Raw genomic sequence first — 17887 nt, forward strand, 5'->3', positions numbered from 1 at the left:
TCCATTGTGTTTTCCCCAAATATTGCTCATTCATGCTCAGATTTCTGGATGTCAGAGCACGGGTACACCTCCTTCACATATGACATTCTCTCTTAGTGTGTGGCCTGCTCCTTTCAAATGCATTGTGCCCATGCATTCAATCCTTGCATTCCACTTATAAATTTCATCCCCTTATGTTTCCATTGCCCACTAAATCATATTCATCTCCCTGCATTAAGACTTCTAGTTCTCCCTATTTGTTCTCTACTTGTGAAATAGAAGATTATTGTTTCCCTAAGGAAAATTTGCCCTGAGCTATTTGGATTCAGAATAAATAAATTTTAAATATGTTTAATAGCTTGGGACTAAGGAGGTTTCTGTTCTATTAAGCTTGTTTTCGAGACTTCCTATATGGGCCATCCCTTACAAGAAGAAATATATGGGAATAATATGTTTCGTGCTTATTGCATCATGAGATTGTTAATTGCAGTAAATTTGGTTTATACCAAACTTTCAATCCTCAAAGGCTTTTTTAAAAATCTGTTGGTTGGAATCATATCTAGAAGAGGTGATCCCCTTGTCTTTTCTTCAGCTTTTGGAAAATGAAATAGTGGAAAAAAAATACTGAGGGTTTTTTTTGAGCTTTGCAGTCTTGGCTATGGGGGTTGGCCAACAGAAAATATAGTCCATATCCTACCATGAATAGGTCACAAATATAGTCTTTAATGAGTGGTATTCACAATGTGCTGTCCGTGTTTCCAGACGTGTATATGCCATCAAGTAGCCACTGATATTCTGGATTTCCATAAATACTCATCCCTCTTGAGAACAGTGAAAATTAGTGACTAACACCAAATTTGATGACAGTGAATAACATACTGTACTTAATGTTGTATGAAGAAATACTTTTTTAAAAACACTCTTGAATTTTCATGTATTTTCTTTCTGAACTTTAAAAACAAAATACAAAGCATAACTTTATACACTGGACTTTGTAAGCTTTTCAGAAAATTTTGAACTGGAAATTTATGTAAATAAGCATGAATAAATTAGTATATTTGTCTTAGCATCCATAGCCTGTGTAAAAGTATTTAGACTACAATATTTCATGTGAGGAAAAAAAATCTAGTATATTTTGAGGTTTGAATGTGGCATTTAAATAAATTTAAAACTTTGATGTATAGAGTAAAATATAGAGATGTTTTAGACTAATTCCCATAAACAAATAAGGCCAGTGTAGAACACAATTAAAGTATTGGACTAACATTGAGGAGATCCAGATTCTGCACACTCAGCCACAGAACCTGACTGGATGGATTTGGGAAGGTCACTCCTTCAGTCCAACTTCTTCACACAGTTGTTGCTGTTGTGGGAAAAATAAAACTTCTACTGTGACTTAGAGCAGCAATTCCCAACTTTTCTGGCTTTGCCGACTGGGGGGCGGGGAGGGATAGAGAATGTTTATGTGCGGCTGGTGGGCAAGTGCATGTGTATGTGCAGCTCCATTTGCGCAAGCAGCAGGCGCCACCTACCACCTGTTGCACAAATGGAGCTGCACACACCCACACTCACACACCACTTCTGTGGCCCAGTTCTGAACGGGCTGCAGCCAGTAGTGGGCTATGACCCAGGGTTTGGGAATCCCTGGCTTAGAGATAAACACATCTTACATAAAAATATTATTTATAATACTTGTATAAGTTGTAGTTCATGGTATCTAGGCACATTTTGTTGTTTGTTTGTTGCATAAAGGCATTTCATGGGCTCATCAGATTGGTAGTGACCGTTGGATCCAACCTCTGCTCAAAGCAAAAATTCATTGAGTTAAAACAATTCAAGACAATGGTAGTATGTATGCTTGGACATACCCAATGAGTGAGAGCCCCCATCACTCCAGGTCAGTGTTTCTCAACTTTAGCAACTTTAACATTTAGCAACTTCACCTCTCACAATTCCCCAGCTAGTTAAAAGTCCACATGTCTTAAAGTTGCTGTGGTTGAGAAACACTGACCGAGGTAATTGATCCCACTCCCTGTACCTTGAATCTGTAATTCCATATCCAACACTCTGAAAGAAGAAAGAAGAGGCCCTGACCTTCTCCTTGTGATGTCCTTTCAGGCATATTGAGGAGCGTATTACATTTCTTTCCAAACATTTTTTTTCCTCTGGGCTAAGTCCTCCCTTCACCTTGCCACTTCAGTCTCTCCTCATAGGGCTTGGTTTTTAGTCCCACATTATCACGTCCATGATTTCTTGGCAATATGGATGTGGTTTGCTCTGGCCTATATCCATGGGATTCTTTTCAACTTTCCAGGGCAATTAGCAGCTCTGGTGGTCCAAGGCAGTTCCCTCATTCAAGGACAAAAGCAGGACTAACCTTTTTCAGCTTCCAGAAAGAGCAGGAGCTGACTACGTCTGCGTTTGTGGAGACTCTCCAGATTAGTGTTTCTGAACTTTAGCAACTTTAAGATGTGTGGACTTTAGCTCCCAGATTACCCAGCGTGCTTGAAGTCCACACAACAATTGCTGAGGATGAAAAACACTGATCTAGATAGAAGCCAACACAGGCAGGTGCATCGAATTGCCTTACGGTGCGCCTTGTCTCGTAGCATTTTGTAGTTCTAGCATGTGTGAAGCTTCTGTAGTTTTGATTTATCAGTATCTTAGGATGCTGTTCTTCTGTAATAACAACCTAATTAGTTATTAATTTAAAATTCAAGTGTTAAAAAAATATGCCAACAGCCTAGGCTTTGGTGGGATCCTGCCAGAAGAAATATTTTTTTTTCTATGATGCTACAGTATGGGTTTTGGGGTGATAGCATGAGAAGTACCATGAAGGTGGCATCTGTTTGTTTGTATTTAATTCTGATGAGTGGGGACTAGTAATAATGGAGGAAAAGATGCATTTTCTTGTTATCTATGTTTGCAGGCTTTCTGGCTCGCAGGCGGCAGGAGTCTTTGCTGTGGGGATGTTTTCGTTTTCCCGTCTAACGTGGCAATGGTCTATCACAGCAGAGGTTTTCAGCTTAAACAATCTGTTTGTGGGGCTGCTGATGGCGCTTTCCGTGCTATTTGAGGAAGCAACAACTGCAAAAGAGAGATCAAAGGTAGCCTACTCAGGATCAAAAGGCTTCAGGAATGGTTTCCCTTCCCCTTAAGCCTCTGGGGAGTAGGACCAAACTATATAGGGTGGCTTAAGCCAATTGTTCCTCATGCTTGGACTCTCTGAATATATTGGGGTTGTAACTTGCCAGATACTGGTTGGGAATTGGACAAGTTGTAGCTTTCATTGGCAGTAGCAGCAAGATCTTGACCTAAAATCCTTTCTCTTCACTCTTTTCTCTTTTAAATGGAAGTATGTGGGCCTCTTTGTATGAAAGGTGAGTTGTATCATCCTGCCACTGGTGTGACAGGACTTGATGTGTGAGCCAAAGTAATTTTTCAAGTTGATCTTGGGTGTAATCAGGAAATCTCTCTCTGCTAGAGCTGTAGCTTCCTGAAGTCTTTCTTAATATATCTCCCCCCCCCTCCTGATATGCAGAAGAGAGCCCAGTTTGGGGATGGGGGAAGCACACACTTATTCATTTGCGCAGGACTGGATTAGTTTTTAAATTTATATTGGTTTTAAATGGGTTTTTATTATTTATATTGCTTTTTAATTCGGCTTTGTAGAATAAGTTTTTTAAATGTGGTTTTAGTGTGTATTTATATGTCTTTTACTTGCCTGTGAACCGCCCTGAGTCCCTCGGGAGATAGGGCGGTATATAAATGTGATTAATAAATAAATAAATAAATAAATAAATAAAATGTTAACCTAGGACAGTACGTGGCTCCAGAACAAGCTGTTTTTGCAACCTTGGAGTCCTTCAGTCATGATTGTCCCAAATTTGTGGTGTAGTTCTGTACTCTTCCCTTCCAATCTAAGAAAGCAACAAGATCACACCTACCGCAGTCTCAGCCTATCCACTGAAGCCCTCCATTCTCCAAATACTTGTGTGCAACCTCTGGCCACCTAAGATAACTTCTGGTTGTCTACTGTTGTACAACTTTTGGATTTTCTCGTAATCCCGAGCAAGTACTAACCTGTGTACCTTTTATAAGACCAGCCAAGGTCACCTTTTGGCTTCCAGGATTGTAAAATATGGAGCCATGTGAACAGATGTGGTCATCCTGTAGCTGCTACAGTGAGAACAAACTGTTCCGTGCCCCAGAATTACTGTAAGAACAAAAACAATTTGGAAGACCAATTTAAATCCATGGTTAGAATTGATGTTTTCCTTTTTTTTTTTCCAGATCTGTAAAGTGGGTGCCTTCTCTTGTGGACTTAGCTTGTGCAACCAACATACCATTGTGATCTACGTGCTTTGCATTGCTTTGTGGGTTTCCTCTCGCTTGTTCATGGAGCGTGTGAGTATTTGGAAGTCTAGAAACGTACTCGGAGAGTTCCTTCCCGCAATCTGGCCAACTCTACAAACAACAGACGGTTCCAAATGACAACAACCATCAACAGTAATAAACAGGAGGATACAGAATTAATAAAAAGTCTGCATCTGTCTGTTTCACATGTGGAGATGAGAAAAATGCATGGGTATCCTGTCTTTTTGAGTTAAAAGGCAGAGTTGGAATTTTAAGAATAATTCTTGCTTAATAACCAAAACTGAGACTGGCAGCCCCATCTCTAAATGATGTGTTTGTTAGGCAAGACATCCTTTATGCAAATTTGCTGCATAAATTTGCATAAAGCTTCTGCATAAATTTGCATAAAGCTGCATTGATTCTGCTTTTTGGAAGCTGGCTATGAAGCACACTTATGGTGATCATGTGACAATCATAAACACCCACAAAGTGCCCAAATCTCAGTTATGAGACTGCGACAGTTGTAAATGCAGGATCAGTCATAAGGATACATTTTCAGCACCATTGTAAGTTCAAAGGGTTGCTAAACAGGGCAGTCATTAAGCGAGAACTGTCTGTATGTGAGAAAGATGCTGGGTTGGAGGTTGCCCATTCATAGAATAGCTGTCAATTATTTGCTACTCTCTGTTTTCGCTACATGCCTGGACATACCTTGTTTCCACGTCAGTTTCTGATTCTTTTAATGTTTATATGTTGATGTAAAAAAATGAAATGAAACAAGAAAATCTGTCGGGGGCTAAAGAAGATGCTTGAAGCACATTGACACTTCTGAATACTTTGTGGTATTATATTATTAATGCTAGAATTGTTATATTTTTGAACAATATACAATATATTTCACTACTACTAATTGGTGTTATAACTCTTAGCTGCCACCACAGCAATTTGGAAGCAACTTTATGCTCAGCTTCAGTTTGAGAGAATCAGCTTCTGTTTTGTCTGTGGAGATTCTCAACTATCCAGATCATGGTTGTCCCAAGAACTGAAGAAGCTTCTTGGATGAGAAGTGAAATGTTTCAAGGAAAAAAACAAGCAAGTCCAGTTGCCTTTTGAAAAGCATCTTTGGGACAGATTCTGTTTTACAAATCAGGAACGGAAACTGAAGAAGGCTCTCAACAAGACTGGAACAGCAGAACTGAAAGCCAATATTACCTTTCTCTTTCCTAAAAAGTTTATTGAGATACTTAACTTCTTCATCCTCCTGTTGCATATTTAGAGATTCCAAAGCTGGTCTTTTGTTTGAGGCTCAAATCCTCTCTTGAAACAAGGGCCACTGGATTCCCTTTTAAAAAACACTTCTAAATGGAGATGTACCCTGCAGTTAATGCTTCTTGTAAATTACATTTAATGGTTACTCCACTTCAGTATCCTTGGTTGGTTCCTATGCTGTTCCATGAGACAAGTCATATGGTCATAATGATTTGCCACTCATTTTAACAGAAAAAAAAGTGGCTTTACTCCTTTCTAACTCAAGATTTTTTTTAAAGTCTGAATTTCTCAGGAAAGGGGATGTGAGAGCGTTACGGTAATACCACTATAAATTCTATCCTGAGTTTATAATATTTAATAATTTAAATTGGCTAATTCAGATTATGTCCCTGTGTAATCCATAGTTCTCAGAAGATTATTGCCCCTTTTTGGTACCCCTAAGAGTAGGCCTCATGGGTTTCAATGAAGGAGCAGTATCAAAATCAGCAATATGGAGAATATTGTGATTGTAGTCCTGACACTTTTGTATGTGACATCATTGCACAAAGAAAAGGGGTGAAACATCCATCACAATGTCTCAAAGATGCCTTTTAAAAAGGCAACTGGACTTCCCCTCCTCCCCTTGAGACGTTTCGCTTCTCACCCAAGAAGCTTCTTCAGTTCTAACTGAATGGTGGAAGATGGAAGGATTTCTATTCCTTGCAGTCATCTGGTCGTTAGCACTCTTTCAAAGAGTCATTGAGGCTGCTTGAAGGTTTATCTGTGCCCTCAGGGTCACCTGAATAGTGCAACCTTCTTGGAACTGCTGAGATTGCTGCCAACCATGATCTGGATGACAGAGAATCTCCATAAATGTCCATCACAATGCCATTCCTGCCACCTTGCAGATTTCGTTCCCCATCTACAGATGCTGCTGAGAAAGCTTCAGCTTCTCTAAATATGGATGTTCCAATTGGTAATGGCCTTTAGAAGATCAGCACTAGACTTTTAAGACATTAGATTTTAATTTAATTATTGTGGGGGAAGCGTTGATCAAAAACCATCCAGTTTTTAATCATTGCAAAGTGGTTTATCTCCCCTTTGCAGCATTTCTCCTATCTGGTCCTGTCATGGCTTAATTTCAATGGCCAAAGGTGCCAGTGATGTGATCCTTGGGAGCCTCAGATACTATTTGTTTCAGTCTGAAATTGCATCCTGCCATGCAGAAAGGATCAGGGTGATGTCATCTTCCAAGAGTAATCCACGGAGAATGCCATTTTTAACATCATGTTTTGAGACTCCACATGCAAATTAAGATATCAGCTCTATGCGTCAGTATATTACTTGTTTGCTGCCTAATTTAGAAGATTTATGCACTCTAGGCATTCCAACTCAACATATTTGCAATTCCAGGGGATATATTTCAAAACAATATTGCAAATTAAGACATAATACTAAAAATGCAAAAGTCAATCTTAAGTCCATCTCCCAGAAGGTGGGATGATCTATTATCTTGGCCCAATATCTGGGTGAAAAGCCATCTTTTAAAAACTTTCCTGAAGATTAGCAGGATCGGGGCCAATTGAAGCTTAGCTTAGACAAGACTTCTCTCTTCTCTGTCCACTTGTAGCAATGTACCGTATTTTTCGGAGTATAAGACGCACTGGGGTATAAGATGCACACACAAAAAAAAAGTTTTTGGGAAGAAAATGGGGAAAACAAATTCTGCCTACCAGGTATTCTGGCTAGTCCTTAGCCTGGTCAGCTTCAGCATATTAGTTCGCTTGCTGGTTTTGAGGTTGGGGCTGGTTGGGGCTAAAAAACAGCTTCTAAAGCACAGCTGATCGTCAGAGGGAGCAGCAATTAGAAAAGCAGGCAAAGCATGGAAGATTGGAATGGAAAAACAGGTTCAAAAGGGAGCTCCAGTGACTAAAGCAGGCGAAGCGCAGAAAGGGTAAGAGAAGGCAGCAGCTGTTTCAGCTAGCCATTTTGGGCACTGCATGGGGTTACATTTGGAGTATAAGATGCACCCAAATTTTCAGTCTCTTTTAGGAGGGAAAAAAGTCCGTCTTATACTCCAAAAAATACAGTAACGCAGACAGAAGACTCATGTAGTGCTGTAAAATGTTTTTTTCGTGTAGGAGCTGACCCTGAGCAATGTGCTGAAGTTAAGTTTCTGCTTCTTGGCTGGTTGTCTGCCTTATCTGTACTTGCCTATCTCTGCCTACCTCAACAAAGCCCGCTGGACCTGGGGAGACCAGACAACCTTTAAAGGATTTATGATCCATCTTCTCCGGAAAGAATACGGCACATTCAATCTGGTAAATTTGAGTTCTCCTTTTAAAGAACAAAGTTTCTCTTAAATACTAAACCTGCGTGATATTGCGTCTTTTGGACTCACAGGTCAGGCTCTGAAAGTCAAGAAGGGATTTCAAATTATTGCCGTTTTGTTATTTGTCACTTGCGGTTTAATAGTCCTCGCACCTGTTCCTTAGGATAGCTATAATCACTTGGTGACTGGAGAAATCATTTAAATCCCCTCCAGCTGTTCAAGTCATGGCATTTTCATTTAACATGGAGGTTAATGCAACCCAGTGGCAGCCTGGAGCTTTCCTCTGGCAAAGGAACGTGAAGGCTGTATAGATCTGTATCATATCTTTCCTCCTACCCTAGAAATCCGCTTTGTATCCCATTGCCAACTCTCTTAGGTGGGCTGAGCCAAGACAAGGCCACTGGTCACCCACTACACTTCCTGTTGAAGGGTGGACCTGAACTTCCAACAAACTCCAGTGTAAACTGCACTGGCTCCCTGTATGCTATCTGTATAATTCACATTAGGTAGGTGCATCTTAACTGCTTTTATGTTTTGAAGTCAGTGGTGATATTTTAAACTTACTACAGTACATAATTGATGTGTAGCTTGTCCTTGAAGTGATCAGAGGAACTCAGGCGTTGGACAGGATTATGTTTGGTATTAGCATTTCCCAAAAGGGGTATTTTGTGTGTTAAGGCCAGTCTGATTGCAGCAGTCAAGCCAGCTTCGGGTCTATCTGGGCATGAATATTCAGTGGATTCTCAGTTTTTTCTGACTTAGGACTTTTCGGTGAGTAAAAATGACAGCCTTTGGCCATGTGCAGCTGGCAGGGTTTTTTCGCATGACAGCCAGAAAGTATTTTAAATAATTTCTGTTTGAACTGGGATGGTGCTTACAAACAGGAAATGATTCTATCAATTTTCCTGTCCCCTTGCTTGTTTCAGTGGTAGAGAAGTTGCAATCTTATACAATGTTGTGGTTGCATGGGTGTTCCGTTGTCATTAACTTGTGGTGACATACTTCATTGGCATTAATGAAACCCAAATAACGAAGCAACTATTAAATGAGAATCTAGAACTCATTTTCAACCATTTGTCATTATATACCCTGTTTCTCCCAAAATAAGACATCCCCTGGTAATAAGCCCAATTGGGCTTTTGAGCACATAGCAATAAGACCAAGCGCTTATTTCAGGGTTCAAATTTTCAGGGTTTTATTTTCCGGGAAACACGGTAGCTGTCCCATAATGATTGGCACATGTGATGTCAGGTCTTCAGGACTATAGGTATATGTTGGGTGGATGGGGAGGAACTAAAAGGTGAAAAAATCCTGAAACTGTCCAGTCAGAACTGAGCATGTTCAGTATTGACTGTCTGAAGATATAGGGGTTATATAAGGGGAAAAAGGCTGGGATGGAATGTCTGGAGCCCTGAGCAGGAATCCTTATCTGCAATATTTTGCTGCAGAGCCCTTGAAGTTGGTTTGAATAATGCATTGTTTAAGTCACATTGCATAGTGTGGTTGAAGGCCAGATAGTGACCAAAGCCCTTCTGTCATAGCTCAGAATTGCTTGTTCCTGATGAAATGCATGGACAAAGATCCTGGGTGCTGGTTGGGTTAACCAAAACAGACTGTATATCTAGACTTACACTATATAAATAATCCTGATTTTCTTCTTTTCTGTGCAGGCAAAATTGGAAAATGGATCCAGTACGACTGATGTATTGCTGTAAGTGAATGCAAATTGTATGGATTATAGTGTAATTATAAGCGTATCTGACACAAACATTTCCTGTTTCGTTCAGTGGAGCTTATTTGCAGTAAGCGGGTGCAAGATTGCGGCTTTAATTTGTCCTTTAGGCAATAGAAGATTTAAAAGATTTTGGGGGAAGTACTGTCTTGTGATCTTCATCCTGTATTCCTTTTCGACATCCCAAATGTTTCAAGATCTGAGCAGAAAGAATAAGGCACATTTTTAAATGTATGTATTTACAGATAACCATTGTATCTCACTTTCCATTAAAACAATCCCCAAGTGGAGTAAAATAAACAAATGCAAATGCATGTGTGGATTAAGAAAGGATGGATTGCAATAACAAGATGGAAATAACTTGTGAAAATGATATGGATGGAAATAACTATTCTCCTTTGACATTGGGAGTTATTTGATTGTGAAAGCTGGTGGACCCCAGCCATTTCTCGGTGCCGGATTCAAGCAAATATTGAAAAAAGGGAGAACAGGAATGATCCAGGCCCTGTTTGGGTGTCTGTTAGACTGGATCTTAGGATGAGAGCTCAGCACTTCCTTTCCAGGCACCTAATCCCTGTCTGATCCATTGGCTTTACTCTGCATTGTGAAAACATCCAAAGAACCATGCTGGTGCAGTGGTTAGAATGCAGTATTGCAGGCTGATTCTGTCAACTGCCAGCAGTTTGATCCTGACCGGCTCAAGGTTGACTCAGTCATTCATTCTCTGAGATCGGTTAAATGAAGACCCAGATTGTTGGGGCCAATATGCTGGTTTTGTAAACTGCTTGAGAGGGCTGTAAAGCACTAGGAAGTGGTATATAAGTGTTACTGCTTTTGCCAGATGCTCTGACATCTGCCTTTGGCTCTTACGCAAGAGTTGATTTTATAGTGTGTGCCCCCCTTCATCTTTCCATGAACTTTTGCTGTCATTATAGTTGTCAAATACTCTTGTTCTCTGGCTTTCTTGCAGTTTTCAGGTGACCCACATGAAGATGGAACTTTCCCTCGTTGTCCAGGCCTTTGCAATTGCTGCATGTGTGTGGTGTGCAGTGAGGTACTGGGGTTTATTTCAGGTTTAAATATTTCCAAATTGGAGATCTATTTGGAGATCCAGAAAGTTAAGACTGATCTAAGTTTCTCCCTGATGTGTATGTGTCTGGCTCTGCCTTTTTTAGAATATAGCTTTTGGTGGAAGTGTTTATATATGTTTGTGCACACATACATATTTTGTGTGTGCACACAAGTTTGTCACATATATTTATTGTAGAAAGACAAAGTCTTCAGGATTGGTTTCATATAGAGTTGGTAACCCTAGATCGGAGGTGTCAAACTTAAGGCCCACAGGCCAAATCCAGCCGACTGGGTGCTTAGATCTGGCCTGTGGGGCCATCCTGGAAACAGCAAAGGACCAGCCCACAGTGCCTCTGCCAGCAAAAACATGCGGCCCTCCCAAGCTCCATTATCGCTGGCAGAGCGCTGAAGGAGGCTGTCGCAATGGCTCCCCCCAGCCCTGCCTTGGCCACCACAGGCACCCCTGACACCACAGGCACCCCCAACACATATACAGCCCTCCTGAGCTCCATTTTCAGCTGCAACGGCCTCCTGCGTGCAGCCCTCCTGAGCTCCATTTTCGCTGGCAGAGCACTGCAGGAGGCCATTGCAATGGATCCCCCCAGCCCTGCCTGGGCCTCCATAGGCTCGATAGACATGAGTGATGTTGAGGTGGCCCCACCCCACCCATCCCAGGCAAACCCCACTCCGGCCATACCTCCCCGGTCCCCCGAGGTCAAACACAACCCTGACGTGGCACTCAATGAAATTGAGTTTGACATCCCTGCCCTAGATTAATAAAGTGGGGAAGAGTTTGCCCAGGCACGCAGATAGATAGATGTAGATTTATCTGCTCTTAGATTGGGGTATGGGATCATCTTCAATTCAGACTCAATTTTCATTTTGGTAAATTCAGTATATCTGTTATATTCAATTATTTTTTTTAAAAAATAACTTTTGAGAAAACTTGTTCATTTATTTCCTTAAAACAATCATTCCCAGCTCATGTTCTCTGCCATAGTTGGGAGTAGCAGAATTGTAGTATAAACATAACTGGAGGGCACTAAGTTGGAGACAGCTTTGTGTGATTTTATTTATCATGATTTGTTCCAGTTACTGTAACTGCTTATTCATTTTGCAATTTCTTGTTGCATGTGTAAACTGTCTTTATAAAGTTTTCAAATTATATTTTTTCCTCCACTGTAGGCCGAAGACAGAGAAGTCACAGCTGATTTGGCTGTTTACGTCAATATTATTGACATACTCCTTTTTCTTTGCTTGGAGGGCAAATTTGGATATTTCAAAGCCCTTGTTTAAGGGGGTGGTGAGTTTGCTTAATTAAAAGGGATCATTTTAATTTAAAAACAAAAGTGGGATTCTGGAAGGAGGCACCATGCATTTTAGGAACTTGCTTTCATTTTGCAGATTAATATTCAGTGTTATTGTAAACAGCCTCCAAACATTGTTGTTTAAAGGCTGGAAGCACACAAATAAAAAGTACTTTTATTCCAGGCTGATATTTGCCTGTTTGGCCTCAAATGGTCTCTCTTGGATCACAACACTTCACTGAGGTCTCTGGCAGAGAATGCTCCTGCTATTTGATCCTCTTAACAGGTGGGAAGCTGGAAACCAATTTGAAAGTGATGATGTAAACCACCCAGGTTAGTTGAGCAGTATAGAAATTTAATAAAATTAGACTGGGCTACATCATCTTCAAAATCCATAATCCCCTAGAACAGCATTTTCCACCTTATCCATTTCTGTGTTTGTAGACTTCCAACTCCAATATTCCACTGCCAGAATAGCCATTTATAAGAATTCTGGCAGTTGAAGTCCACATCCCTGGCTATGGCCAAGATTGGGAAACATTGCCCCAGAAGCACCATATTCTCAAAAGCTGCATGTTGAGAAAAGTGCAATAAACCATTACTCTTCCAGAACAGAACAAAACCACAATATTTTCTGTGGTTCCAATAACACTGTGGTTCCAGTGTTCCAATATCTGCCACAAAGAAGAGGGAATCAAGCTATTCTACAAAGCACCTGAAGGCAGGACAAGAAGCAATGGGTGGAAATTAATCAAGGAGAGAAACAACCTAGAACTAAAGAGAAATTTCCTGATATTTAGAACAATTAATCAGTAGAACAACTTGCCTGCAGAAGTTGTAAATGCTCCAACACTGGAAGCTTTTATATTGTATAATATAAATAGTTGTATTTATATTATATTATATATTATAATATATATATATATTATATAATATATTATATAATATATAATATATTATATTTATATAATATATATATATATATAACATATATAATAAATAATATATAAATAATAAAATAATAATAAATATATCATATATAATATATATAATATATTATATATATTATATATAATATATATAATAGTTGTATAAATTGTATAATATAAATAATTATATTGGATAACTATTTGTCTGAAATGATATAGAGTTTCCTGGCTAAGCAAGGGGTTGGACTAGAAGACCTCCAAGGTTCTTTCTAACTCTGTTATTCTGTTCTTCCAACAGGTCGAGCGATTCTGGATGCAAAGCAATGCAGTGATTGTTGTTCTAGCTGGCTTTGGCTTCTCTTTACTTTTTTTTCTTGGTGAGACATTTCTTGGAAGCAGCCGAATGATTTACAGTTTGGAATGGCTTCTGGCAGCTGTCCTTGTTACTGCTCAAATCTATTCCAATTACAGGTAATTAACAGGGAGGCAGCAGTTAATAATGTTTAGTGGACTGAGCACTAATATCTATATATTTTTCTTCTCCATTCCTCCAAGTTACTCAGGGCAATAGGTACATAGAACATAGAACTTCTGCTCTCTTCTGTTATCTCCATAGGTTGCGGTAGGCAAAGATTTACCCAAAAGTTTCTAGCTGGGGGTTTGATTCTTGCACTTCTCTATCATATTCCTATTTTTTTGACTAAGGACAACCAGTGTAAAGTAACTCACTGAGGTTAGGAAAGTTGTTGAGAACCAAGAACAAATGGATGTTGCTTCTTGGGAAAAAGCAGCTTGTCTCTGTGTTCTGCACTTAGGGAAAGAGAAGTTCAAATCTCACACAGAGAGCTTTCCTTTAATAAATTGATTTGTCAATGAGAGCAGGAAGTTTACTCATTCAGTTTCTGAGTCTGCATCCTAAGCCCCTGTATCCTAACATGAGCTCTGATTAATGAAACTTCATGTCAGTCTTACTTTCTTGGTAGCGTTTTCTCATGCTAGGTGCTTGGTATGTTTTGAGGTTTGGAAGAGCAAGCTGTTGACATGAGTAAAAAGGGCTCCCTTCCCTAGGGAGTATTCCTAATCATAAAATGTCTACTATAGGCAGAAAAATGTGCAATTTATCAGCAAGCCAGGAAGAGAAACTCCTGTATCTTGGTCATTTTTTGTTCCTAAGCAGTTGGGTCTATTTCTTGGGATCTTGGGCTATCGCCATCGTTTTTTAAAAATCTTTAAAGAATGAATTTTTGGTTTTTGAATTTAGTTTTAAAATAAAGTAATGATACAAGAATGGAGTGCTTTGTTTTCTGCTTGAGAGGGGGATTGAAATCTGGGTACACAGTGCTTCAGGGTTAGCACTTTATCCATTGCAGCACACCTGAGATGTCTGATGGCCCATTTTTACCATCAAAATTCTTCTCCTGTGCATAGCATCCTTCCTTTCAAAGGCTGTAGTTGATGTAGCTACCTGGGGTTGGACTAAAAACAAAATGTTTGCTTGATAAGTTGACAAATCTTTCTTTTTTTAATTTTCCCTTTTGAAACAGTGTCTGTGACCAAAGTAACAACAATGTTATTGACCGGTTTGCAATGAATCTTTTGTCCTCCATGCCACCAGATGCCATCATCTTGCTAAGAGGGGACCTGCCTGGGAATTCTCTTCGCTACATGCATCATTGTGAGGGTATAAGACCTGATATCACCTTAGTTGACCAAGAGGTCAGTAGAATATCATAGAATGGCTGCAAATCAGATCCCCATTTTGAATTTTGCTTCTGCCATGGAGATACTAAATACTAGATAACTCACTGTGTCTTAGCACCTTTAATGACAACTGAATAGAGATCAGCATAGGATAATACTGTCTCTATTGCCAATTTCTATCCTCCCATATTGCATCTGTTCTGGGTGATTGGTGAATTGTGTTTTCCTAATTTATGAATGTGCTTCTTGTTACAAAATCATTGTTGTGCAACTAACTGGGTCCTGTAGTTCTGAATAACTGAAACTAGCCTCTGGGCTAGTTTCTTGCTTTTGGGGGAGGAGGGAGCTGGCAGAAACAGAAGGCAAGTTCAACAGCTGTCAGTCTTCTTTGAATGTTGCAGTGATGGAAATCAGGAATTACCTTGCCTTTAAATGTGGTTCACTTCTTCTCCAAAGCAGGCTGGAAATATCAAAAGAGAAACATTGGGTCATGATATTCTATGAGATGTTGTGCATAGATGTCCTACTTTAAAGAATTCTGTGTGTGTGTGTGTGTAAGAGAGCAAGAGAGGGCAGATGCATGTGTGCTGGCTAAGTAATGGTAGCCAAAGTGGTATGTAAATATTTTAAATAAATACAATTTCTTCCATGTGCTAGATGATGACTTACCATTGGTATTTGCCAAAGCTGGCTAAACATTTACCTGGTGTCACCTTTCCTGGAGACCGTTGGAATCCTGTAGAAGTGCCATTACCGGATGGAACAATCACATTCAACCTCCATCATTTCCTCAAAGTAAATAGACAGTAAGCAATCCTTTTCACCTACTAGCATACATTCACACATACATGCATGCCTAAATTCATACCTGTCTTTTCTGCCATGTTAAATAGTGTTGATACAGTGTTCATGAAAAGAAGTAAGTGATGTAAAGTCAAGGCTATAAAAAAGTTGATATAAAATAAAAGGAAACATGGCTAGCTTTAATTTATGTTTACTCTCACTGCCAGGGCCATTTTTATATGTATCAATATGTTGTCCCAAAGGTGCTTTTTCAAGAGGCAACTGGACTTTCTGGGTTTTTCTTTGAAGACGTTTTGCTTCTCATCCAAGAAGCTTCTTCAGCTCTGACTGGACGGTGGGGAATAGAAGGATTCATACTCCTTGCAGACAGCTGGTCATTTGCATTCTTTTAGCAAGTCATTAAGGCCACCTGAAGGTTTATCTGTGTCAATGGTTGTGGAGCAGGATGTCAAACTACCGGCCCACGGGCTGGATGTGTTACATGCAGGCCCTGCTCACCCCAGCTCCATGAAGGGGGAAAACATTGCAATATGTCACATGATGGCAGTGTGACCCCGCGAGTTTATGGTTGATTTGAGAGTATGGAAGGATATCACACAAAAAATTGCTAAGATCTGCTTTCTATCATTTCAGACATAGAACAATTGATTTAAGTCAGAGTTCCCCAACCTTTCCAGGTTGGTGGCCCGTGGCTCACAGGTTGGGGACTCCTGATTTAAGTTATAGAAGAAAAATTTGAATATTAGGGGGGAAAAGCCTTCCCACTAGTAAGATCGGTTTTATCAATTACTGTGAAAGGTAGGATAGAGGATTATTGGGTTGTTTTGTGGAGCAAAGTTCAGTAGCCTAAATGGCCTTGTCCTGTTCTGAATTTCTGTGAAGTCTTGAAGTAAATTCTCGTGCTCATCCTGTATCTAGGACATGGGTGTCAAACTCGCGGCGTCCTGTTGCCATCACCTGACATTTTGTGATGTTTTTCCCCTTCATGGAGCTGGGGTGGGTGTGGCCTGCGCATGAACCATCCAGCCCGCAGGCCGCCTGTTTGACACCCAGATCTAGCACAAGATTAGGCAAGTATTTCTAATCATTTACACAACTGAACCTATTCAACATAAAATAAACCAACCATTGCTCCTAGATTTTTTCATATTGGTTGCTGTTAATGCTATCATAGACAAGCACCATTGTACATCTCCACTTACCTTTTTTAAATAATTTGTTTCTTTGTAATAGCAAAGACACCTTTGTTTGTATTGGGCTCCATGAAGGTGACCGTTCCTGGAAAAAAGATTATTCCCTTTGGCCCTGGGGCGCTTGTGATAAACTTGTATCTTCAAAAGTTCCCTTTGATCCCGAAATGTGGGTTGAGCGTACCCAAAATCTCTACAACTGGACTGAGGAATATGGAAGGTAAGTGACACGTAGCTGATAGTAGCTTCGAAAAAGTTGCAAGAGGGGATTTGGAAGAGTGCAAATGTGAAATTTCCTACCATTCCTACCAATCTTTTTGTCATTAGTGAATATATAGTGGTAGCGTCAAAAGTATGCTTGGTATGGATCCAGAGAGGCAAGGGTGAAATCCAACAGGTTCTGACAGGTTCTGGAGAACCGGTAGCGGAAATTTTGAGCAGTTCGGAGAACCAGCAAATACCACCTCTGGCTGGCTCCAGACTGGGGTGGGAATGGAGATTTTGCAATATTCTTTCCCCAGGAATGGGGTGGGAATGGAGATTTTGCAGTATCTTTCCCATATCACACCCACCAAGCCACACCACGCCCACCAAGCCACGCCCACAGAACTGATAGTAAGAAAATTTGGATTTCACCACTGCAGAGAGGGTTTGGATAGAATCGCCAATGGACATGCCTGAAGGGATAATGTCATCATACTCGTTCCCATTTCCTCAACTTTATCTAGAAAGTTTTAGTTATCCTGTTCATGCTCTGTCTTTGGGGGACCTCTACCTGGTCTTGCATATCAACTTACCTGTTTCTTTTTTAAGGTTTGATTCATCTTCCTGGGAGTTAGTAGCAAATGAAGAGATGTGGCAAGCCAGGTGAGATCCTGTTTCCTTCCCTTGCTTCAGAAAAGGACTGAAAGAGAGGTTAATCATATCAATCTACATATAAATTAATTATATTGCACATTGTAACACTGAGCAGATAAAACTCAGAGGAAGCACAGTGACAATCTAGGAAGCTGGTGTCTAGCAGAGGAATGGAATATTACCTTGAGTTAATAAATTAAGGCAATTGGTGCCCTTCAGATGTTCTGGAGTAAAGCTTCTAATAGAATAGAATAGAATAGATTTTTTTTTTTTTTGGCCAAGTGTGATTGGACACACAAGGAATTTGTCTTGGTGTATCTGCTCTCAATGTACATAAAAGAAAAGATACGTTCATCAAGGTACAACATTTACAACACAAT

The 17887-nt window shown here is 40.0% G+C and overlaps 1 protein-coding gene across 9 annotated transcripts in view; it reads left to right on the forward strand.

Annotated features, from left to right (window-relative positions):
* The window catches only part of TMEM260 (transmembrane protein 260), a 61860-nt gene that overhangs the window by 21923 nt on the left and 22050 nt on the right, over positions 1-17887 (forward strand). For all 9 annotated transcript variants that reach the window (XR_009152713.1, XR_009152714.1, XM_058162997.1 and 6 more), the window contains 11 exons: positions 2909-3086; positions 4273-4386; positions 7725-7904; positions 9586-9626; positions 10618-10701; positions 11904-12021; positions 13253-13425; positions 14499-14670; positions 15313-15461; positions 16693-16869; positions 17463-17516. Coding sequence is in view for 7 of the 9 variants with exons in the window: in XM_058162993.1 (XP_058018976.1) it covers positions 2909-3086; positions 4273-4386; positions 7725-7904; positions 9586-9626; positions 10618-10701; positions 11904-12021; positions 13253-13425; positions 14499-14670; positions 15313-15461; positions 16693-16869; positions 17463-17516 (1440 nt within the window). In the remaining 2 variants the exon portion in view is untranslated. The remainder of the gene's footprint in view (positions 1-2908; positions 3087-4272; positions 4387-7724; positions 7905-9585; positions 9627-10617; positions 10702-11903; positions 12022-13252; positions 13426-14498; positions 14671-15312; positions 15462-16692; positions 16870-17462; positions 17517-17887) is intronic.

This window comes from Ahaetulla prasina, chromosome 1 (assembly GCF_028640845.1).
Source record: "Ahaetulla prasina isolate Xishuangbanna chromosome 1, ASM2864084v1, whole genome shotgun sequence".
Taxonomy (NCBI): Eukaryota; Metazoa; Chordata; class Lepidosauria; order Squamata; family Colubridae; genus Ahaetulla; species Ahaetulla prasina.